Below are 25,158 nucleotides of genomic sequence, written 5' to 3' on the forward strand. Positions count from 1 at the left end.
TTATCATTGTCTCTCAGTCTCAATTACACATTTACATTATTTCTTGTGATACTGGGTCTCTGTAAACTCCATATCTCACTTTCCAATCAGTTCCCCAGATCTGCAAATAGGATGTGCTTGGAAACTCGAGCAAGAAGGAAGATTGATTTTTGTTGCTTTCCGTGTTACCCCAGCAAAACTTTTGCACTGGAGCAACAATGATTCTTTCCAATGCATTAGCTGGTTCCATTTTATAGCTTTCCAAGAACTTCCCTGGTGGCTCAGTGGTAAAGAATCTGCCTGCCGAAGCAGGATACCTGGATTCAATCCCTTAGCTGAGAAGATCCCCTGAAGAAGGAAATGGCAACCCACTCCAGTATTCTTGTCTGGAAAATCCCAAAGACAGAGGAGCCTGGTAGGCTACTGTCCATGAGGTCACGACGAATCAGACATGACTTAGTGACTAAACAGAAACAAAACTCCAGAAGGGGTCTTATGTGACCTCGTAAAGGCCTCTGAACAAGCCAGAGAAGTTCCCTGTCCCTCACATTTCAGAGGAGTAAATCTTAGTTATATAAGTCCTCTTGTCTGAACTCGAGATTCCAACATCACCAAAACAGTACCTTCTTCTCCGGACTGAGTTTCAGCTCTTCATCGCTATTGCCTCAAGATTGTAAGAATTAATAATTTCAAAACTCTGCCCTTATTCCCTAAGTCCTGCAGTTAGAACCTACTTCCTGAAGTTATCACCTCCAGGGACACCATCATAATCTCTTTTGGTCTTATGCATTATTTAATAATTGGTTAAGAAGTTTTTACATTAGTTTTTCATAATTTGAGGAACTGATGTGGTCTTTATATTCTGTTGAACCATAAATAGGCCATACTCTTTGTTTCCTGGGTTAGATCACAACTAACACACGAATTCAATAGACATCACTATCTGCTACACTCCAAGCACTTTCCTGCTTTCCTAGGACCTGGAGATGTAGCAATATCAAGACAAAGTGTGATCCTTCTCTAAGAGAGTTTATTGTCCAGTTGGAAATGTAACAAGTGAGTTCATCACAATCCATGTGAAAGGAGAATTACCAAGAAAGTAAGGAATATTATGGGAGTACTGGGCATATATTATGCAAGTAATTAGAAACATTTGAACAGAGAAGACCCTAAAATTTCAAAGATGTTTAAGCAAGAGACATATATATAATGTGTCTTTCACTGCTCTTTTCATCTAAAAGAACAAGGAGCATAAGTTCATTTAGTCAACAGATGCTTATTAAAAACCCAACAGGTGTCCTACAATATTTAAATAATGTAGACACAATTGTGGACAAAACAGTAAAGCCCATTTGGATGGTGTTTATAGAGATGACAGACAATAACAAGGAATTTCAGAGAAGTAAGAGAGGGTTGAAGAAAATAAAATTAAAACTAAGAATATATTGTCATATTCTAAGTCTTGCTAATGCTGAGATATTAAGCTATATATGCGTGTGTACATGCTAAGCTGCTTCAGTAGTGTCCAACTCTTTGCCACCCTATGATCTGTAACCTGCCGGGCTCTTCTGTCCACGAGATTCTGCAGTCAAGAATACTGGAGTGGGTCACCATCCCCTCCTCCAAGGGATCTTCCTGACCCAGGGATAGAGCCCACATCTCTTGTGTCTGCTGTTTTGGCAGTGGGTTCTTTACCACTAGGACCACCCATAATGTGGAATTAGAGTTTTGTTTTCTTTTGTTTATTTTGGTTTGTTTGGCTTTGTTTTCTTCAGTGTGAAGGAGATACGGAACAGCATGAGCTGAAATCTATTGTTTGATGATGTCAAACTGAAGGCACCAATTCTACCATAGCTGTTGCTGTGGAAGAGGATAAAGAAGGCTAAACAGACCAGAACATAGGAAAAAGAAGAAAAAAGAAGAGAGCTGGGAAAGAAGAAAACGAGGAAATAAGAGGGGAATTCCCTAGATGTCCAATAGTTATGACTCTGCACTTCCACTGCTGGAGACTGAGTTTCTGTCCCCTGTGAGGGAATTAAGATCCCACAAGCTGTGCTGAGCAGTCAGAAAAAAAAGCATAATTAATAAGAGAAATATCTAGAAGAAAGGGGAGTAGAATCAAAAGCAGAAAGAAGAGAAAAAGAATGAGTAACAAAAAGAGAAAAATTATGGGACAATGGTAGTGATTTGAACACCAAATTATTTAAAATGAATTAATCCTTAAAACTTTCCTGTATGCTTTCCTTTTTTGCTTTGAGATAAATATTTTAAATCCTAAAAATTATTCTTAAAATCATCAACACATGTTTTAATATTAATTTTCTCCTGCCCCCAAAGATTCCCAGCTAAGATATGCATGTATGTATGTGTGTGCTCAGTCATGTCCAACTCTCTGTGACCCCATGAACTGTAGTCCACCGGGCTCCTCTGTCCATGGGATTATCCAGGCAAGAATATTGGAGTGGGTTGTCACTTCCTTCTCCAGAAGATTTCCCAACATGGATCGAATCCATGTCTCCTGTGGCTCTGCCATTGCAGGCAGATTCTCTACCCACCTAGCCACCTGGGAAGCAGTATACAGGTAGGCGATGCCCCTGTGCAATTGTCCCACTGTGTACGGGTGAACTTAGGGACACTTATAAGTAACAAAATAAGAAGTAAATGATCATGTGTGAAACAAAAACTAGATTTTTTTTTTAAATGAGGAGGTGTAACATCGCATCATCCATCTTTCAGATTAGAGGTAAAAGATTCCACCATCCATCTTGTCTCCTTCTGGAGGAAGGTGCATCACAGACAGTCCTGTGGAGAGGGTTAAGCAACCAGGTACTGAAGTCTCCTGCCAACACCCATGTTAACTTGGGGGAGGGTCCTCCAGACCTAGGCAATTCATCATGAACTGCAGCCCTGACCAGCAGTTTGACTGCAACCTCGTGAGAGAATCTTAGCTGGAACCCTCAACCAAGGCAATCACTGGTCCTTCATAAATAAGACACAAAGTTCATCACTTATAGAGTTAATAGTGTTAAGCTACTGAGGGTTTCTTTTTTTTTTTTTTTTTTGGTAATTTGTTACATATCAATTGATGATAACTAATATAGATACAGGATTCATACATCATAATCTGAAAATTTAATCAAGTCTAAGCAAATACTTGCTACTTAAAAATGGTTTTTGGCTAATTTATTTATTCATTAATTTTATAATTTAAAAAATAAATTGAGTACCCAATATATACTGTGGGGAAACAAGAGTAACCAAACTCCTTCCTCTTTTATAGTTCCCATATTGAGTTTTATGATGATAGTCTGAGGAAATTGTGAATAAATTCATTGACAATACCTTAAACATTCCTGGTAAGGTTAAGAGGTAGGCAGTATTTGGGAGGAAATAACTGGGACCAGAAGAAGAGTCAAACTCTGGGTTAAAAGAGGCCAAATATCACTTAATATCCTGAAAATGGTTAGTTGTGCATTCCATATTATTTCCTCACCTTAGAAATTTCCCTCAACTTCTTTTTAGAGAAATTTTGAAAACTCATGAATGGCACTGAATGTGGATGACTCTATCTTAGGTTACATGTTAAAATTGCTTATTTGTGAGAAAACCTTTAGCTATTTCTGTGATTATGTACAGTGACACAGACTGACTCCATTCCAAAATCAAATTCTAAATGCCTATATCATGTGAAGTCAAGTCAGACTCTGGATAAGATATGGTTTCTGTGACTATGAAGCTGAAAATAATTTTCTCTATTCATTCTTTCTAAGGGTCAAAAAAGCCCCAGGCACTGAGCTAGATAATGAGGATAATGTAATGAGTAAGACACAGAATGCGTGATTTATGTAAAGTTTCGGTAGCATTTGATAAAACCAGAAATAGGGGAATGTCAAGTTCACAAACAATCACAAAAAAGCACAAGAAAATAGGAATATAATTAAATAACCAGGTAAGGTTCTTACAGCTGTAGGATTCACTAGGAAATGTTTTAGGTGGCAAAAATTCCCAGAAGAGGACATAATAAAGACCAAATACAGAAGCACCCAGTCATGAAATGGCATATTTGTTTAAGAATCTGCAAGAGGTTCAGTTAAAAAGAAACAAAGAAATGTGACAGGGATTTGAGCTGAGAGATCATTGTTGAGCCCTACACCAAGGCGACAGATGTGGAACCCTTTACCAAAGTCACAGGACAAAATTCTCCAGAACAGACCAAGCCCCATAGCAACTGTTACCAACCGCCTGACTTACCCTAGCCAACTCTCTGACCCCCTATTAGGTAAAATACCCACCCTATAGCATCCTAACCAATCACCTAATGCCACTGTTGTTGCAGGAATTTTATCTTGAGACTGTAAAAATTGGCTAGTAGCCCTTGAAATGGGTCCACTTTCCTTTGAACTGGCCCACTATTCCAAGATCATCTCACTCTCTAATAAGCTCTATTCACCTCTCATTCTGTCACATGTCTGGAAATTCTTTCCTAATTCATGCACAGCCCACACTTTTGAGATGAGAAATTCTAATGTTCTAAGAGTTTGAAATGCTTTGTACATGAAACAGAATTTTAAAATGAATCCTGTGTATCTTAGACCGGTTGATATATGAAGATAAAGGCTATAATCATTTTAAAGAACGACCATGGGAAATTTTTATTTTCATAGAACCAGTTAGCTGACTTACACACTCCTTTGTAAAATTCAGTGGTTCTAAACCAAAGGTTCTTTTGTACTGCATGGCACACTTGTCAATGCCTGGGGGCATTTTTTATTGTCCTAATGGGGGTAGATCATAGGTTAGGTAAAGACCAGCAACACTGCTAGAATTCTTACCATCCACAAGACATCACATCACAACAAAGAACTATTCAAAACAAATTACTAACACTGCTGAGGTTGAGAAACTCTGCCCTAATCAAAGGTGTAAAGAGTTATGAATTAGAGGACCTAAATAAAGATTTCTGAAGAAAATAATTGGAAAGAGCTGTCTCCCATCCCACATCCTACATGCAAGAGAAAGCGATATGGAGGTACATCCCACTGTTCTTGAACAAAAAGAGAGTTTCCTCAAGGATTCTATTCAGGAGCTTTTGTCCTCTGAGTTGTAGGGGGAAAAGGACATAGCAGACTGGTTTCTTGTTACACTTGAAAATTTAAGTAGTGTGATAAAAGCCATTTGCTCTTCAGATAGCAGGAATAAATAGAAGACTATTGCCATCTTGAGGTAAGGCATTAGTTATGCACAAGAAGGTTAACCATTTCCTGGGGTGGCTGTATGTTAGAGAGAGCGGTCATGATGTTGTTGCTTCTGATCAGAAGAAAATATGGTTCTACAAAGGTGAAGGCAAAGAACTATGATATTTTGTCTGAAATAGATAACTAATGAGAACCTATTGTAGAGCTCAGGGACCCTTACCCAGTGCTCTGTGGCAACCTGAATGGGAAGGAAACCCAAAGAGGCTATATATATATATATATATATATATATATATATATATATAAAACTGACTCACTTCCCTGTGCAATAGAAACTAACACAACATTGTTAAGTCAATAATAGTCCAATAAAAACTAATTTTAAAAAAGAACTAAGCATTTTTCAATAAATTCAGTACGATAAGAAAACTTAGTTTTTTTCTGATTATACCTTATTTATTGGGCTAGCTCAATATGTCATGTAATTCTGGGATTTCTTTAAAGATAATGAACTCCTGTCTTACATGCCTGCCCAACTTTCACCAAGCAGTGTGTTGCACTGGGGAGAGAACCGGTGTGGCAGATTTGCAGAGTTCTTTTTCAGCTAAAAGTGCTTCTTGTCAGTACTCATGAAAGTCCTCAAGAGAATAAGATCTTACTAACGAGTTTTCAGGCACAAAGTCAGCCCCACTGCTCACCTCCTGGAGCTTAGAGTGAGATATAAAAGAGGCAGGCATGAATGCACTTGAGCAGATAGAAGAATGTGTTGGCCCTGGATGTCTCTTGTCAGTCTGTTCTCTCGTGAGTTCTGAAACCCAGTAGGGGTGAACTAGTTGACTGTCCTGAGAGGGTTTAACCCTGCCCCGAAAAAGGATTATACTGGGAAAAGGGTAGGGTGAAGAAGAGAGAGACTGAGTGCACGGAGGTCATCAGATGGCAGCATCTCACCTGAGTGAACAGAGTAAGTGGGACTGTTCTTGGCCTTGGGGTTCTAATCCTGGAACAGCCACTATCTGCTTGTGTAACTCTGAGTGATTCACCATACTTCTCTAGATTGTCACTTTCCAGAGTCAGATTCCTTGAGATCAATGTTTCTATGATTCACTAACATTGGTGCAAAGTGAGGAAGGAAAGCAGGACTTGGGCACAAGAAAACTTCAGAAAAACAGGAGTGAAGTGGTCACTGCCAGTTCCACGACTCAGACTAACAGCTGAGCCAGCACAAATGATCTAACTTTGTTCTCTTTTTATTAATTCTGAGAAAAAGATGTAGAAAATTTCCCAGTATATATACTAAAAAATGTATATAAAAGTCCCCCAGAGAAAAAGAAATCAGTTAGTCATAAACTGTAGCCATAAATAGATGAGCATATCTAAACATGAATGACTATGATATAGATTTAAAACTATGGTCCTTACATCAGCTGTTTCAACTAAAAAATTAAGAAGACTCTGTGGTCTTTAGACAACCTGAATACTAGTATACTTGTATCAGATTTAGGGGAAAATTCATAATTTTTCCCCAGACAGAAACAACTTCACACATTTGAACAAATAAAAGGTTTCTTTGTTGCTTTTTTTGCAGCAACTCTGCTAGTAAAAAGCTGATATCCACAGGCAGTCAGTTTCATCAAAATCCCACTGCCCCTTCTCCTCCCTGACCAACATACATCATAATTCAGACTAGATTTGGGGTATGCTATCATTAATTAGTGACATGTCTGAATCAAACAACACTAAAGGAAAAATTTAAATACTTGTACAGTTACTGATGAGTCAAACTCCCAATGTCCTTTTGTAACGGTTCTCTATGAAGGTTAATTAACCTATTTCCATTCAAAAATGTGATTAAAATTGTAGATACCATAGTGTGAACATTTTTTTTGCAACTAATTGACACATCTAAGCACTTGTCAATATTGTCCTTCTTTCATAAAACAGAAGAATATGTAGCCCAGCCTATGACTTGATGATCATAAAGTATGAAGAAAAGAAGTTTGCCTGTATTTTTCCAAAACAAGTGATTTCATGCATGCATTGTTTAAACTGTGTAGACAGCATCTGCTCTGTCTTTTATTCCCTGGTTCCTCCTCTTCCAGTAAGTGCAGCTCTCAGAAATCACTAAATCAGAAGATCTGACCCTGGAAAGCTCTCTGGCTTCCTCCTGCCATGGGGTTGTTCAATGTCACTCACCCTGCCTTTTTCCTTCTGACTGGGATCCCTGGCCTGGAGAGCGCTCAATTCTGGCTAGCGGGACCCCTCTGTGTGATGTATGCTGTGGCTCTCGGGGGCAACACGGTGGTCCTGCAGGCCATGAGAGCAGAGCCCAGGCTGCATCAGCCCATGTGCTACTTCCTGTCCATGCTGTCTTTCAGTGACATGGCCATGTCCGTGGCCACACTGCCTACTGTGCTCAGAACCTTCTGCCTCAGTGCCCGCACCATTGATTTTGATGCCTGCCTAATCCAGATGTTCCTCATTCATTGTTTCTCCGTGATGGAGTCAGGCATTCTGCTGGCCATGAGCTTTGACCACTATGTGGCCATATGTGATCCCTTGCGCTATGCCACTGTGCTCACTAATGAAGTCATCGCTGGAATGGGTTTAGCTGTGACTGCTCAGAGCTTCATCATCCTTTTTCCTCTTCCCTTTCTCATCCAGAGGCTGCCTATCTGCAGATCCAATGTCCTTTCCCACTCCTACTGTCTCCACCCTGACATGATGAAGATGGCTTGTGCTGATATCACAATCAATATCGTCTATGGACTCTTTGCTCTTATTTTCACAATTGGCATGGACTTGTTATTTATCTTCCTCTCCTATGTGCTCATTCTATACTCAGTCATGGTCATTGCCTCCCATGAAGAACGCATCAAAGCTCTCAACATATGTGTCTCACATATCTTGGCTGTACTTACATTTTATGTACCAATGATTGGGGTCTCCATGGTGCACCGCTTTGGGAAAAATGTGCCAGGATTCATCCATGTCCTTTTGTCCAACAACTACCTCTTCGTACCTCCTGTGCTTAACCCTCTCATTTATAGCGCCAAGACAAAGGAGATCCGCCGAGGCATTGTTCACATGTTTCACTGCATTAAAATGTGACTTCCATGTTTGGCTTTAAAATATAATGACCATTGTAGTCCTAGACTATCATCCACAGTGTCATTATTATCAACATTGTTGATGTTGTTTTCCTAAACAACACAATTACCATCACTAAGGTAGATTTACTAGGGGGAAAAGTAAAAGATCAGGAATGGAGATTCAAAACTTATAGGACAGAACAAATGTGTAACAATACATCTCACAAAAATCAATTTCATTCATAGAAAGATAACTATTAGAGTCAATTGAGTGATTAGACAAAACTTTGCAGAGTAACATTAAGCTAGGAATCATTTTCTGTAATAATAAATAATACTAACATAATAATAATTACAGTATCTTTTCCCTAAAAGTACCAGATTCAGTTCTAAATTATTTTTTGTGTTAATTCATTTAATATTTCTAACAATCTTATGAAGTATAGAGAATGAAATGAATTGTTCAGAGTAAGTCACACAAAGTGTGATCCAAGTGAGATTCAATACTAATCTGTCTCCAGTGTTTGTACCCAACCACTGCAAATAGTGCCTCTCTAACTGACATCACTATTAACATTACAACTTCTTGAGGTATGCCAGACTGGGAAAGATAAATATCATATGATATTGCTTAAATGTGGACTCTAGAGAAAAATTTGCTGTTCATTGTTCAGTTGCTAAGTCAGGTCCCGCTCTTTGTGACCCCATGGACTGCAGCACGCCAGGCCTCCCTGTCTTTCACAATCTGCTAGAGCTTGCTCAAACTTGTGTCCTTTCAGTGGGTTATTCCACCCAGCTGTCTCATCCTCTGTCATCCCCTTCTCCTCCTGTCCTCTGTCTCTCACGACCTCAGGATCTTATCCAACGAGTGGGTTCTTCGCATCAGTTGGCCAGACTGTTGGAGCTTCAGCTTCAGCATCAGTCCTTCCAATGAATACTCAGGATTGATTTCATTTAGGATTGACTGGTTTAATCTCCTTGCCTTGCTGTCCAAGGCACTCTCAAGAGTATTCTCCAGCATTACAGTTCAAAAGTATCAATTCTTCAGCAGGCAGCCTTCTTTATGGTCCAGCTCTTCCATCTGTACATGACAAGTGGAAAAGACATAGCTCTGACTACAAGGATCTTTGTCAGCAAAGTGATGTCTCTGCTTTTTAATAGGTTATCTAGGTTTCTCATAGCTTTTCTTCCAAGGAAGAAGTGTCTTTTAATTTCCAGTAAATAGCATACACAAGGTTATAGCATATAATTTACTTAGATATCAGTAGCTTACTTAAATACTTATTTTAATAGCTTAAACAAATACAACTTATCTCAGAAAAAACACTTCTTTCTCCCCACAAGTCTGTTAATTAGGAAATTGGTCAATATTTATTAGTCAGAAATAATACATATATATTGGTGAATGAAATGGCAATCCACTCCAGTATTCTTGCCTGGGAAATTCCATGGACAAAGAAGCCTGCTGGGCTATAGTCCATGGGGTCATAAGAGTCAGACATATCTGAGTGACTAAACAACAGCAAAATTAAAACAATGTAATACATACACAAATTTACACACATACTCACATATAATGGATTGTTTTTTCCTCTATTAAGAATATAAGGGCTAAAAAAAAAAAAAAAAAAAAAAAGAACATGAGGGCTTATCATTTTCAACCTCCTCAGCAAATGTCTCTATAATCTGTGGTCACTATAAACAGGCTGTGTGTACACAACTGCACATGCCCCATAGGTCCCTAACCAAGCAAGAGCTGGAAAGTGAGTACTTTCAAACACTGAAAGAAATTACGATCACTATTTTGTTCTGTGATGCCTTACTTATTCAGAACTCAGATCAGCACATTTGTATTCAGCTGTTACCACTGCTGAGATTAAGAAACTCTGCCCTAATCAAAGGTCTAAAAGAGTTATGAATTAGAGTATTTAAATAAAGGTTTCTGAAGAGACCGATTGGAAAGAGCTAAGTCTCCCATCCCCAACCCCTCATACAAGAGAAAGGAATACAGAGGCGCATCCCACCGTCCTTGAATGAAAAGAGAGTTTCCTGAATGTTTCTACTGAGAAATCATAGGTCCCCTGAGTTGTGGGGAGAAAGAGACACAGCAGATCAGTTCCTTATTACCCCTGGAAATTTAAATGGAGCAATGAAAGTTACTTTGCTGTTCTGACAGCAGGATTGAGTAGGAGACTATTGCTGCTTTGAGGTAGGACATTTGTTTCACACAGGAAGGCTGCCCATTTCGGGTGGCTACATGTTAGAGAGAGCTGGCATGGTGTGGTTATACATTCTGACAAAAAGAATGTAAAGGGGATCTGGGTTGTGGATGGAGTCAAAAGCAATCATATGAAAATATATTAGTTAAGATTGATGTAGGAAATAGATGGACCCCTGGGCTGGACAACTGGTGCTTGTCAATTGGAGTACAACTGAAGCTTTGTTTTCCCTCAGAGATTTCAAGGACAAAGCTAGTGGCAAAGCTGTGCTTTATTGGAGTAAAGAAATAACATGCAGAAATTTCCTGAGATAAAGGAAACTTCCCTGACATCAACACAGGTACAGAAAGCAGGGGCAGGGGGGTTGCTGCCCCATGATACGTGTTGCCAAGACCCCCACAGGTCTGTGTGGTGGAATCCATCTTAGGAAAAAGTTTCACAAGCATATTGGGGAGGGTCCTAGGTCAAGAGAGGTGTGAAAATGAAAACAAGATTTTTGGGCAAAGGAAGCAACACTTAGAACTGGACATGGAACAGACTGGTTCCAAATAGGAAAAGGAGTACATCAAAGGCTGTATATTGTCACCCTGCTGCTTGACTTATATACAGAGTACATCATAAGAAATGCTGGGCTGGAGGAAGCACAAGCTGGAATCAAGATTGCTGAGAGAAATATCAATAACCTCAGATATGCGGATGACACCACCTTTATAGAAGAAAGTGAAGAAGAACTAAAGAGCCTCTTGATAAAAGTGAAAGAGGAGAGTGAAAAAGTTGGCTTAAAGCTCAACATTCAGAAAACTAAGATCAATGCATCTGGTCCCATCACTTCGTGGCAAATAGATGGGGAAACAGTGGAAACAGTGGCTGATTTTATTTTTCTGAGCTCCAAAATCACTGCAGATGGTGACTGCAGCCATGAAATTAAAAGACGCTTACTCCTTGGAAGGAAAGTTATGACCAACCTAGACAGCATATTAAAAGGCAGAGACATTACTTTGTCTAGTCAAGGCTATGGTTTTTGCAGTAGTCATGTATGGATGTGAGAGTTGTACTGTGAAGAAAGCTGAGAGCTGAAGAATTGATGCTTTTCAACTATGGTGTTGGAGAAGACTCTTGAGAGTCCTTTGGACTGCAAGGAGATCCAACCAGTCCATCTTAAAAGGGATCAGTCCTGGCTGTTCATTGGAAGGAGTGGTCTTGAAGCTGGAACTCCAGTACTTTGGCCACCTCATGAGAAGTGCTGACCTATTTGAAAAGATTCTGTTGCTGGGAAAGATTGAAGGTAGGAGGAGACGGGGACAACAGAGGATGAGACAGATGGATGGTGTCACCGATTCAGTGGACATGGGTTTGGGTGGACTCTGGGAGTTGATGATGGACAGGGAGGCCTGGCGTGTTGTAGTTCATGGGGTTGCAAAGAGTTGGACACAACCGAGTGACTGAACTGAACTGAACTGAGACAAAGACTGGACTTCCCTGGTGGCTCAGGTGGTAAAAAAAAAATCTGCCTGCAGTGCAGGAGACCCAGGTTCAGTCCTGGGTCAGGAAGATTCCTTGGAGAACAGAATGGCTACCCATTCCAGTATTCTTGCCTGGAGAATTCCATGGACAGAGGAACCTGGTGGACTACAGTTCATGGGGTCACAAAGAGTTGGACATGACTGAGCGATTAACACTTTCATTTTCAAACAAAGACGGGAAAACTGGCCTATATAAATGATTTAAATCACATCTTACTAGGATCTTCCTCATTATGGAGGACACTCACATCCTTTCTCTCTGGGTGTGTATTTTTGGCTTGATTTTGTCTTAAATAAGCATACTATGTCCCTGTGTGCTCTCCCACATGTTATGCTGTATCTCGGATAATAAGCTTTGTACTTATTTTTGCAGCTTTTGCTTCCTTAAGAAATTTACTTCTCACAAGAGGCAAGAGCCAGGGAAACTTTGTTTCTAGTCTCCAGCCACTGGTAGACTAGCATCTAGGATTCCTGGTTTTCATCCAGGCCACCCAGGTACAATTTCTAGGCAGGAAACTAAGATTCAAGACTTCTCACTGCTATCTCTTCAACATCAAAGTCAAGTGGAGAGGTAAAAGATGGAGAGAAATTTCTTCAAGTAATTAATGAAAGCACCCAATGAAAGAATCAGCTTTAAGTATTGTTTTAAGTTTTTAACAAGCCTAGGAAACATGATATCAGCTAACTGAATCATAAGGAAATGAATCTTGTCATTTCCCTTCTGTCTCCTTTCTGGGTGAGAGGTCAGGTACCATTGTTAGCAAGGGAAGGATAGCAGAAATTAAAAGACTGTAATTCTGAACACTGAAAGATTCGACTATTACATGAGTCTGTTATTCACTCAGTGGTGTCTGACTCTTTGTGACCCCATGGACTGTAGCCCACGGGGTTCCTCTGTCCTTGAACTTTTCCAGGAAAGAATAATAGATGGGTAACCATTCTTTTCTTCTGGGGTTCTTCCCTACCCAGGCATTGAACCCCAGTCTCCCACATTGCAGGCAGATTTTTTACCATCTGAGCTATAGGGAAGCTATATATGAGTCTGGGTTTTCCAGATACTCACCAGAGGAAATTTTATCATCTGAATGTGACCAGAAATATTAAGGAACTTGTTTTTCATCTAGGAGTAAAGGAAGAACTAGCGTTTTCAATATATTTAAGAGCAAAAGAAAAGTGATCTTAATCATGCTTTGATTATACCTTCAGCTTCCTTCCTGGGCTTGGACAACATATCACATAATTCTGGAATTTTTTAGAGGGTAATGAGATCCTGTCTTGCATTCCTATCCAGCCTTCAGTGGATGATATCTTGCATTGGGTAAGAATCAGTCCTGCAGATTTTTGAGCTATTTTTCAGCTAAAAGAGTATATGCTTTATTCTCAGTAATCATTAAAAACCTCAAGAGAATAAAACCTTCCTGATGAGTTTTCATACAAAAAGTCAGCATCACTGCTCTCTCTTGGGGCTTAGAATGAGATATATAAGAGGCAAGCATGAATGCACTTTAGCAGATAGAAGGATATGTTGTTCTTTGGGTGTCTCTCATCGGCCTGTCTTCTGGTGAGTTCTGAACCCAAGTAGAGGGGAGACCTGGGTTCAATCTCTGGCTCAGAAAAATGCCCTGGAGAAGGGAATGGCTACCTATTCCAGTATTCTTGCCTAAAGATTCCATAAACAGAGGAGCCTGTTGGGCTACCAGTCCATGGGGTTGCAAAGAGTCAGACACAACTGAGCGACTAACACAACAACAAAGGGGTGAGCTCACTGACCCTGAGTTCAATCCCTGGGTTGGGAAGATCCCCTGGAGAAGGGAAAGGCTACTCACTCCAATGTTCTGGCCTGGAGAATTCCTGGGTCACAAAGAGTCGTTCATGACTGAGCGATTTTCACTTTCACTTTCTCACATCTAATCATGACTACTTGGAAAACCACAACTTTGACAAGACTGAATTTTGCCTGCAAAATAATGTCTCTGCTTTTTAATATGCTGTCTAGGTTAGTCATAGCTTTCCTTCAAAGGAGGAAAATTTCATGACTGCAATCACCATCTGCAGTGATTTTGGAACCCAAGAAAATAAAGTCTGTAACTGCTTTCCCATCAATTTGCCATGAAGTGATGGGACCAGATGCCATGACCTTCATTTTTTGAATGTTGAGTTTTAGGCCAACTTTTTCACTCTCCTCTTTCACTTTCATCAAGAGGCCCTTTAGTTCTTCTTTGCTTCCTGCCATAAGGGTGGTGTCATCTGCATATCTGAGGTTATTGATATTTCTCCCAGCAATCTTGATTCTAGATTGTGCTTCATCCAGCCTGGCATTTCTCATACAAGTAAAATAAGCAGGGTGACAATATACACAAGTATATCAAGGAGTACATCAAGGCTGTATATCATCACTCTGCTGTTTACCTTATATGCAGAGTACAATCTTAAAGTCTTACATATCTTTACTAGAGGTTTTATCAGCTCCTTGCATACACTGTGAGGCACGCTCACCTCATTGAGCCTTCAGTCAGTCAGTTCAGTTGCTCGGTCATGTCCAATTCTTTGAGACCCCATGGACTAGCACATCAGGCTTCCCTGTCCATCATCATCAGTGAGCCCTAGTTTCCACTTCTGTCAAGAATTAATGAGTAAATAGTTGTAAATTTCTTCGCAGTGTATCTGGCTCATAGCATATGCTCCATAAATATTGGTTTTTCTCTCACTACATTTTTTGTCTTCAGCTGCATCTACACCACCCACAAATTCAGGGGCTGGATATACTAAACAATGGGATCCTGGGATGGACAGGAAGACTTTTTCCCATAAACACTAGAGCTAGGATAGCCAGACCCAGAATGACTTTGTCTCTGCCCTGCACAAAATAAACCTGCTTTCTTCTCCTTTTCTTTCTTTACATTAGCTCAATTCTTGACTTTTTTTCTGATTACCTTCTATAGGGCTGCATAAAAAGCATGAGAATTAGAATCATAGGACAGAAAAAAGATATGGAGAAGTTTAGTCCATCCCAAATCCCAAGGAATCACAGTTCTGAAGGGGAGATGAGCATGCATGAACTCATCCCTAAGACCAGAGGGATGTAACCAATCACATAGAGAAGTGGCCCCTAACTTCCTGGGAACCACAGGAAGGTGGTCTGAGTTCTAGCCTGCCAGAGAAAATTCAGGAGTTTTTCCCAAGGGGTGAATACTGCATTGCAAACTATCCCAGCATCTCTATGGCTTTCAGGTACCTAGGGCTCCCTTTCTCCTCCATTCCCATCAGAAGGGACACTGCCATTACTTTCTGGCCTTGCTTTGTTAGTGGCTAGAGAGGAAGGTAAAGGGAAAATAGTAGCACATATTTCTGGAGCTCCTCCCCCAAAGGAGGATGCCTTAGAAGCCTGAAACAAGTGCACTAGGTGAAAAGATTTCTAACTTTCTTTCTTCATACATCATGAGATAATGAACCTGGAAGAATTTTGAAAACATGAGAATAAAGACAAATAAAAAAATAATTACTGTTACAGAGAAGTAGTTGTGGGTTAGTCTCTAGGAATTGTGTAGTAATACATAAATGCTGCTGCTGGTGCTGCTAAGTCACTTCAGTCGTGTTCGAATCTGTGTGACCACATAAACAGCAGCTCACCAGGCTCCCTCATTCTTGGGCTTCTCCAAGCAAGAACACTGGAGTGGGGTGCCATTTCCTTCTCCAATGCAGGAAAGTGAAAAGTGAAAGTGAAGTCGCTCAGTCGTGCTGGACTCTTAGCGACCCCATGGATCACAGCCTACCAGTCTCCTCCAGCCATGGGATTTTCCAGGCAAGAGTACTGAGTGGGGTGCCATTGCCTTCTCTGACATAAATGCTACTGTAAGAAAAATTGTGAGTAAATGTAATGCACGAGGGTAAAAAGAGAGTCTAGGTGGATTAGGGGATGAACACTAGTGGGTAAGAAGGAGTATATGAGCAGGTAGGTCAAAGCATTTGTTGTATGAGTACACAGATCTACATATACACCTGAATGTTATTCAGGTATTAATACTGCATGTATGTCAACATGGACTGAAGGAATGAGCCTCAGAGGGTATGTGCATTAAAAATTATAAAGGTCAAGAGGGAGTATTAAATAAATATTAGTATAATAAGAGTAAGTTGGAAGAGAAAGAGAGGTGTGAGTGTTTTTATAAAGAGCATGAATGGAATCCATGATGAGACTGTTGCAAAAGTACAGGAATTGTCTATGAGAATAAGCATATTTTGAGTGTGTATATGACTAAGGGTGTGGAAAATTTCTGTTTGAAACAATGCTTTCCGAAAGACTGAATGACACTCTACCTGTAGCAGATTTAGGGAGGAATTCATTATTTTTCCAAAAACAGGAACTGCTTGGTGACTTTGCCCAAGTAAACAGTTTCTTTGTTGATCTTTTGCAGCAATTCTGCCTCCTGTAAAGAGGCAATCATTTTTATCCAGGTCCCACTGCCTCTTCCCTTCTCTCAGCAAACACACATTATAGTTCAAGCTAGCTCTGGGGAATGCTTTCATTACTCAGTGACATGTCTGAATTAAACAGCATTTTCAAGGGACAATGTAAACACTTCAAAAAGCTAATGATAACTCAAACCCTCACTGTTCTTTTATAATCACTATCTATGAATTCTGGTTAACATAATTTCATACAATGATTCTTTTAAAGCACATGAAAATTATAGATAAAACTATGTAGGTTTCATATAAACATAGCTAACTAATTGATACATTTAAACATTTGGCAATATCTTCCTTATTCCATAAAACAGAGAGAAAGAGTAGCCCAGCCTATGACTTGATGATCATAAAGTATGAAGAAAAGAAGTTTGCCCGTATTTTCTCAAAACAAGTGATTTCATGAATGCATCCATTTAAACTGTGTAGAATATAGGCTCTGCCTTATACTCCCTGATTCCTCCTCTTCCAGTAAGTGCAGCTCTCAGAAATCACTAAATCAGAAGATCTGACCCTGGAAAGCTCTCTGGCTTCCTCCTGCCATGGGGTTGTTCAATGTCACTCACCCTGCCTTTTTCCTTCTGACTGGAATCCCTGGCCTGGAGAGCGCTCAATTCTGGCTAGCGGGACCCCTCTGTGTGATGTATGCTGTGGCTCTCGGGGGCAACACGGTGATCCTGCAGGCTGTGAGAGCAGAGCCCAGTCTGCATCAGCCCATGTGCTACTTCCTGTCCATGCTGTCTTTCAGTGACATGGCCATGTCCGTGGCCACACTGCCTACTGTGCTCAGAACCTTCTGCCTCAGTGCCCGCACCATTGATTTTGATGCCTGCCTAATCCAGATGTTCCTCATTCATTGTTTCTCCGTGATGGAGTCAGGCATTCTGCTGGCCATGAGCTTTGACCGCTATGTGGCCATTTGTGATCCCTTGCGCTATGCCACTGTGCTCACTAATGAAGTCATCGCTGGAATGGGTTTAGCTGTGACTGCTCGGAGCTTTATCATCCTCTTTCCTCTTCCCTTTCTTTTCAAGAGGCTTCCTATCTGCAGATCCAATGTCCTTTCCCACTCCTACTGCCTCCACCCAGACATGATGAAGCTGGCCTGTGCTGATATCACCATCAACAGCATATATGGATTCTTTGTTCTTATTTCCACGTTTGGCATGGACTTGTTACTTATCTTCCTCTCCTATGTGCTCATTTTGCACTCAGTCATGGCCATTGCCTCCCGTGAGGAACGCCTCAAAGCTCTCAACACATGTGTCTCACATATCTTGGCTGTACTTGCATTTTATGTACCAATGATTGGAGTCTCCACAGTGCACCGCTTTGGGAAGCATGTCCCACGCTACATACATGTCCTTTTGTCCAATATTTACCTCTTTGTACCGCCTGTGCTCAACCCCCTCATTTATAGCGCCAAGACAAAGGAGATCCGCCAAGCCATCGTTCGCATGTTTCACCGCATCAAAATGTGACTTCGATATTTGGTTTTAAAATCTGATGCTTATTGTAGTCACAGACTGTCATCCATGGTGTCATCAACATCATCAATATTATCATTAAGAATATGATAAATATGTGTCCTGGGGAGAAAGTATAAGATCAGGAATGGAGCAGCAAATCTCATAACACAAAACAAATGAATAGTACAGTCGACAAACATTAATGGTGTCCATAGAAACATAAATATTATAGGCAATTGAATGATTAGACAAAACTTTACAAAGGGGATTGATTTAAGCTAAAAATCATTTTCTATAATGATACATATTAGTAATATAATTCTAATTAATACATTGAGTCCTAAAACAGGTTTTGTTCTAAATTATTTTTGTAGAAATTCATTTAATCTTTGTAACAGTCTTATGAGATATATAGAATTAAATAAGTTGTTCAAAGTAACACAGATCATATGGGATCCAGATGAGCTTCAATACTGGTTTGTCTCCAGTATTTGTACTCAACCATATAAATACTGCCTCTCTAAAAGACATCACTATTAGCATTGCAACTTTCACCACCATTGTCATCCTCAAATAAGCATGAGTTGCTTTAACTTCACAGAATGAGATTTGACGTATTTTCAGAACTTGCCATAAGATGTATGTGTATGACACAGGAAAAATGATAAAGATTGACTTTGAAAAGAAACCCCAGATTCCTCTCTGTTTTTTTATCTGTCTACCATTCAATCACCACCCCCTAACAAGGAAAGTAATGTTTAATATCTGAGCCATAGTTTTTTGTTTTTTTTTTAGAAAATTTTACTAAGTGCATAATTTTTATTTCTCTTACCTTCTTGGATTTTGTTAATTGAAATATATTTGATTTACCATAATATTTAAGTTTCAGTTGTACAGCATAGTGATTCACAATTTTTTAAAGGTTATACATTTCTTCCACACAATGACATATCAGAAATTATTTCTTCTAGAATTTCTAGTTCCAAAACCCTAGCATAGGCAGAATAGAGTTTTTATGAGTTATACACTAGAAATTATTTTTGGAACTTCTCTCATACAGTTTTTTTTAACCTATTCTTTTCTTCATACAAGGGAGATAAGATACAATAGAAAATCTGTTAGCCTCATTTTAGTGATTATAAACTAAATTGGATATACACCAATACCATATTCAAGGGGATGCTCAACAGAGACTAATCTACTCACCAAGGAAATGGGGCTGGAGACCTCAAAGCAGCATTGAATACAGTTATCAGAGCTTTTTATTTTTTTCCTCTGTACAGTCTTGAGAGGTGAAGTGTATTAGGTTCCAGAGAGAGAAAAATATTTCTGAATTGAGAGAGTGTAATAAAATCCAGGTCTCCAAACATGTCCATAAGTACAACAAGAGACTCATAAAATCTGTGCCTTTTTCCACTAAATAAATTATTATAGGGGCATGATTGAATAATATAGCATAATATGATTTAAAATGGAAAATAATTTCTTGGAAAATAAAATGGTATTGAGTGGTTCAGAGTCAGATTATGGTCATCAGTCAACTTAAATTATGACCTTTCTGATTTGTAAAGGAAGTTCTTTATTTCAACATCAAATAATCATAATGGTAATCCACAATGCCTTGAGAGTTTAGTTTTAAATAGGTGTGCTGTGCTGTGCTTAGTCATGTCTGAATCTTTGTGACCCCATGGGCTGTAGCCCACCAAGCTCCTCTGTCCATGGGATTCTCCAGGGAAGAATACTAGAGTGGGTTGCCATGCCCTCCTCCAGGGAATCTTCCCAACCCAGTGATCGAACCCAGGGCTCCAGCATTGCAGGCAGATTCTTTACCACCTGAGCCACCAGGGAAGCCCAAGAATACTGGAGTGGGTAGCCTATCCCTTCTTCAGAGGATCTCCCCAACCCAGGAATCGAACCAGGGTCTCCTGCATTGCAGGCAGATTCTTTACCAGCTGAGCTGCCAGGGAAGCCATTTAAGTAACTACATATAGATGCAAAGACAGAGTTCAGAGAAATCACTAGATATGAAAATGCAGTAAACACTCCCTTAGTCTCGCCCCAGACAGAGATGAAGACATCCTTTGACCACATGCCTAAATTTGAAACCCACTGGTGGACCAAGGGAAACGACAAGGAACAGGTAATGCAAACCTCCTGAAAGAGCCTGGAGCTCCTCTCCACTTTTTTCTGCCCCTTTTCTTCACTGGCAATGAGAAATGCTCTTTTCTTCAACTGCTGTTCAGTCACAAAGTCATGTCTGATTCTTTGCTACCCCATGGACTGCAGCATGCTGGGCTTCCCTGTCCTTCACCATATACTGGAATTTGCTCAGACTCATGTCCCTTGAGTCAGCAATGCCATCCAACCATCTCATTCTCTGTTGTCTCCTTCTCCTCCGGCCTTCAGTCTTTCCCAGAATCAGGATCTTTTCCAGTGAGTTGGCTCTTCTCTTCAGGTGGCCACAGTATTGGAGCGTCAGCTTCAACATCAGTCTTTTCAATGAATATTCAAAATTATTTTCCTTTAGGATTGACTGGTTTGATTTTCTTGACGTCAAAGGGACTCTCAAGAGTCTTCTCCAACACCACCAACTTGATGAATATGAGTTTGAGCAAGCTGCAGGAGATGGCAAAGGATAGGGAAGCCTGGCATTCTGCAGTCTATGGGGTTGCAAATAGTCAGATATGACTGAGTGACTGAACAGCAACTACATCCTAATGCTTTGTATCTATTAATTCACCTGCCTATTAGAAACTGCATTGATTTCAGTATTTTTTTGTTTCTTTTTTAAAAACACTTCCTAATGTGTAACTCTATGGCTGATTCATATTAATGTATGACAAAACCCACTGAAAAATAAAAATTAATTAATTAATTAATTAATTAAAAAAAAAAAAAAACACTTCCTAGATGCCAGCATATGCCACCAGCAAGTGGGGGTGGAACGGAGAAGAGCAGGAGGCATTGCTTAGGGTAAGGACTGGGCCCGAGTGCCCTGAGGGCAATCGGAGAGAACTAACGTGAGATAGCAACTTAAACTGTAGGATAGCAAGAGAGAGAGAGAAAATTAACCAGCTGAACACACTGCCGGCCATTTGCAGAACAAAGGGACTGAGCAATTCCAGAGAAGAGCTAGCCGGCTGCTGACCGGCCCATCCCCTCCGGAGGCAGGAGGCAGGGGGGAGGGGAAAGGGGCAAATTCGGCCCCAGAGACAGCATCCCCTACCAAACTGCAAACAGGCCTCCAGTTTCTAACCAAAGACTTCCTGAGATTCTGGATGGTCGACATCCCCCGGGAGGGTCGCGACTAGAGGCCAGCTCCTGAGAACAGACACAAGCCACTCACACTTGACCGGTGCACATGGAAACTGAGGCTGGGACTGCAGAGGGGAGAAGGCACACTGCACCAGGGGAGAGTGCGCCCGTCAAACTCCTGGCTGCCTGAGCTGCTCCGGCCTGGGAAGGCACAAAACGCAGGCCCAACCGAGTCCGTGCTTTTGTGGAATACCCGAAAACTGGAACAGCACGCAACACAGGGCCAGTTCCATATAGAGCAGCCAGGAGCCTGAGCAGTGTAGATGGGGAGAGCACACACCCGTGAGCCAGGGCAAGCCCAGTGTGGCCAGAACACTGTGAGTGCTCCCCACACAGAGCGATATCTGTCTGCAGCGCCCCTCCCTCCCAGCAGCACGACTGAACCAGGGAACCTAAACAAGAGACCACCTCCGCTGGCCTGTGTCAGGGTGGAAATTAGACACTAAAGAGACCTGCAAACAGAAGCCAAATATACAAAAGGAACCACTTCAGAAGGGACCTGTGCAACAGATTAAAATCCCTGTGGATAACACCGACTACACCAGAAGGGGCCTATAGATATCAAGAAGTGTAAGCTGGAACGAGAAGCTATCTGAAACTGAAATGAACCCACACTGACTGCAACAGCTCCGGAGAAATTACTAGATATATTTTTACTTTTTTTTTTAATTAAAATTTTTTTCTTTTCTTTTTTTTTTCTCTTTTATTTTCTTTTAAAATTCACTATTACTCCACCATTACTCCTTAACTTTCATTTCCATTTTCATATATTTTTACTATTTTTTTAAATTTGGAAAAAAATTTTTGCCTGTTTTATTTTTTTTCTCTTATTTTCTTTTGAAGTCTTCTCTTACTCCTCTATTACTCCTTAATTTTCATTTCATTTCACTATAACCTTACCCAAAAAAAAGGAGAAGTCATATTTTTAAACAGAACTTTATATATATTTCTAAAAGATTTTTGTTTTTGTTTTTAATATTGTATTTTTAAGAGTCTAACCTCTACTCTAGATTTTTAATCTTCATTTTTCAGTATTTGATATCAATTTTGGACATTTAAGAATCCACTATTCAGTACCCATTTTTAATCAGGAGTGTGTTGATTACTCTCTCCCACTTTTGACTCTCTGTTTTCTACCTCAGAACACCTCTATTTCCTCCCTTCCCCTTCTCTTCCCAATCCAATTCTGTGAATCTCTGTGGGTGTCTGGGCTACAGAGAACACTTTGGGGACAGAGAACTGCGTAGATCTGTCTCTCTCCTCTTGAGTCACCCTTTTTCTCCTCTTGCTCATCTCTATCTCCCTCCTCCCTCTCCTCTTCTTCATGTAACTCTGTGATGCTCTCTGGGTGTCTCTCATGGTGGAGAATCTTTTCATCATTAACCTAGAAGTTTTATTATCAGTGCTGTATAGTTGGAGAAGTCTTGAGACTACAGGAAGAAGAAAACTGAAATCCAGAGGCAGGAGATTTAAGCCCAAAACCTGAGAACACAAGAAAACTCCTGGCTACACGGAACATTAAGTAATAAGAGACCATTCAAAAGCCTCCATACCTACACTGAAGCCAACCACCACCCAAGAGCCAATAAGTTCCAGAGTAAGACATAACACGCAAAATTTTCCAGCAACACAGGAACATAGCCCTGAGTGTCAACATGCAGGCTGCCCAAAGTCACACCTAACACATAGACCCATCTCAAAACTCATTACTGGACACTCAATTGCACTCCAGAGAGAAGAAATCCAGTCCCATGCACCAGAACACTGACGCAAGCTTCCCTAACAAGGAAACCTTGACAAGCCAACCATCCAACTCCACCCATTGGCTGAAACCTCCACATTTAAAAGGAACCACAGACCACCAGAATACAGAAAGCTCACTCCAGACACAGCAATCTAAACAAGATGAAAAGGCAGAGAAATACACAACAGGTAAAGGAAAATGAAAAATGCACACCAAGTCAAACAAAAAAGGAGGAGATAGGGAATCTACCTGAAAAAGAATTTAGAATAATGATAATAAAAATGATCCAAAATCTTGAAAACAAATGGAGTTACAGATAAAGAGGAGACAAAGATTGAGAAGATGCAAGAAATGTTTAATAAGGAACTAGAAGAAACAAAAAAGAGTCAATTAAAAATGAATAATGCAATAAATGAGATCAAAAACACTCTGGAGGGAACCAAGAGTAGAATAATGGACACAGAAGATAAGTGAGGTAGAAGATAAAATGGTGGAAATAAATGAAGCAGAGAGGAAAAAAGAAAAAAGGATCAAAAGAAATGAGGACAACCTCAGGGACCTCTGGGACAACGTTAAACACCCCAACATTTGAATCATAGGAGTCCCAGAAGAAGAAGACAAAAAGAAAGGCCATGAGAAAATACTCGAGGAGATAATAGCTGAAAACTTCCCTAAAATGGGGACGGAAATAGCCACCAAAATCAAATAAATCCAGAGAGTCCCAAACAGGATAAACCCAAGGCAAAACACCCCAAGACACATATTAATCAATTTAACAAAGATCAAACACAAAGAACAAATATTAAAAGCAGCAGGGGAGAAAAAACAAATAACACACAAAGGGATTCCCATAAGGATAACAGCTGATCTATCAATAGAAACCCTTCAGGCCAGAAGGGAATGGCAGGACATACTGAAAATAATGAAAGAGAATAACCTACAACCTAGATTACTGTACCCAGAAAGGATTTCATTCAGATATGAAGGAGAATTCAAAAGCTTTACAGACAAGCAAAAGCTGAGAGAATTCAGCACCACCAAACCAGCTCTTCAACAAACGCTAAAGGATCTTCTCTAGACAGGAAACACAGAAAGGTTGTATAAACATGAACCCAAAACAACGAAGTAAATGGCAACGGGACCACACCTATCAATAATTACCTTAAATGTAAATGGGTTGAATGTCCCAACTAAAATACAAAGACTAGCTGAATGGATACAAAAACAAGACCCCTATATATGCTGTCTACAAGAGACCCACCTCAAAACAAGAGACACATACAGACTAAAAGTGAAGTGCTGGAAAAAAATATTTCACGCAAACGGAGACTAGAAGAAAGCAGAAGTCACAATACTCATATCACATAAAATAGACTTCAAAATAAAGTCTGTGAAAAGAGATAAAGAAGGGCACTACATAATGAACAAAGGATCAATTCAAGAAGAAGATATAGTAATTATAAATATATATGCACTCAACATAGGAGCACCACAATATGTAAGGCAAATGCTAACAAGTATGAAAGAGGAAATTACTAGTAACACAATAATTGTGGGAGACTTTAATACCCCACTCACAACTATGGATAGATCAACTAAACAGAAAAATAACAAGGAAACACAAACTTTAAATGATGCAATGGACCAGCTAGACCTAATTAATATCTATAGGACATTTCACCCCAAAACAATCAACTTCACCTTTTTCTCAAGTGCACATGGAACCTTCTCCAGAATAGATCACATCCTTGGCCATATATCTAGCCTTGGTAAATTTTTTAAAAAATTGAATTTATTCCAGTCATCTTTTCTGACCACAGTGCAGTAAAATTAGATCTCAATTACAGGAAAAAAAAAAATTGTTAAAAATTCAAATATATGGAGGCTAAATAACATGCTTTTGAATAACCAACAAATCATAGAAGAAATAAAAAAAAAAAGAAATCAAAATATGCATAGAAACGAATGAAAATGAAAACAAAACAACCCAAAACCTATGGGACACTGTAAAAGCATTGCTAAGGGGAAGGTTCATAGCCTAACAGTCTTACCTCAAGAAACAAGAGAAAAGTCAAAAAAATAACCTAACTCTACACCTAAAGCAACTAGAGAAGAAAGAAATGAAGAACCCCAGGGTTAGTAGAAGGAAAGAAATCTT

General features: G+C 39.9%; 2 protein-coding genes across 2 annotated transcripts; both read left to right on the plus strand.

The window, feature by feature from the left end:
• The first annotated feature begins 7,343 nt into the window (after positions 1 to 7,343).
• Positions 7,344 to 8,282, plus strand: LOC136175028 (olfactory receptor 51I2-like). The gene has a single exon (XM_065945327.1). It carries the CDS (start codon positions 7,344 to 7,346, stop codon positions 8,280 to 8,282), a length of 939 nt encoding a protein of 312 aa, XP_065801399.1.
• Positions 8,283 to 17,014: 8,732 nt separating this feature from the next.
• LOC136174555 (olfactory receptor 51I2) lies at positions 17,015 to 17,953 on the plus strand. Its single transcript, XM_065944730.1, has one exon. It carries the CDS (start codon positions 17,015 to 17,017, stop codon positions 17,951 to 17,953), a length of 939 nt encoding a protein of 312 aa, XP_065800802.1.
• Positions 17,954 to 25,158: the final 7,205 nt, after the last annotated feature.

Source organism: Muntiacus reevesi, chromosome 9, assembly GCF_963930625.1.
Source record: "Muntiacus reevesi chromosome 9, mMunRee1.1, whole genome shotgun sequence".
NCBI lineage: Eukaryota > Metazoa > Chordata > Mammalia > Artiodactyla > Cervidae > Muntiacus > Muntiacus reevesi.

What these genes read in the sequence shown, in the direction of transcription:
- LOC136175028 (XM_065945327.1), top strand. Translation starts at nt 7,344, where the DNA reads ATGGGGTTGTTCAATGTCACTCACCCTGCCTTTTTCCTTCTGACTGGG.
- LOC136174555 (XM_065944730.1), top strand. Translation starts at nt 17,015, where the DNA reads ATGGGGTTGTTCAATGTCACTCACCCTGCCTTTTTCCTTCTGACTGGA.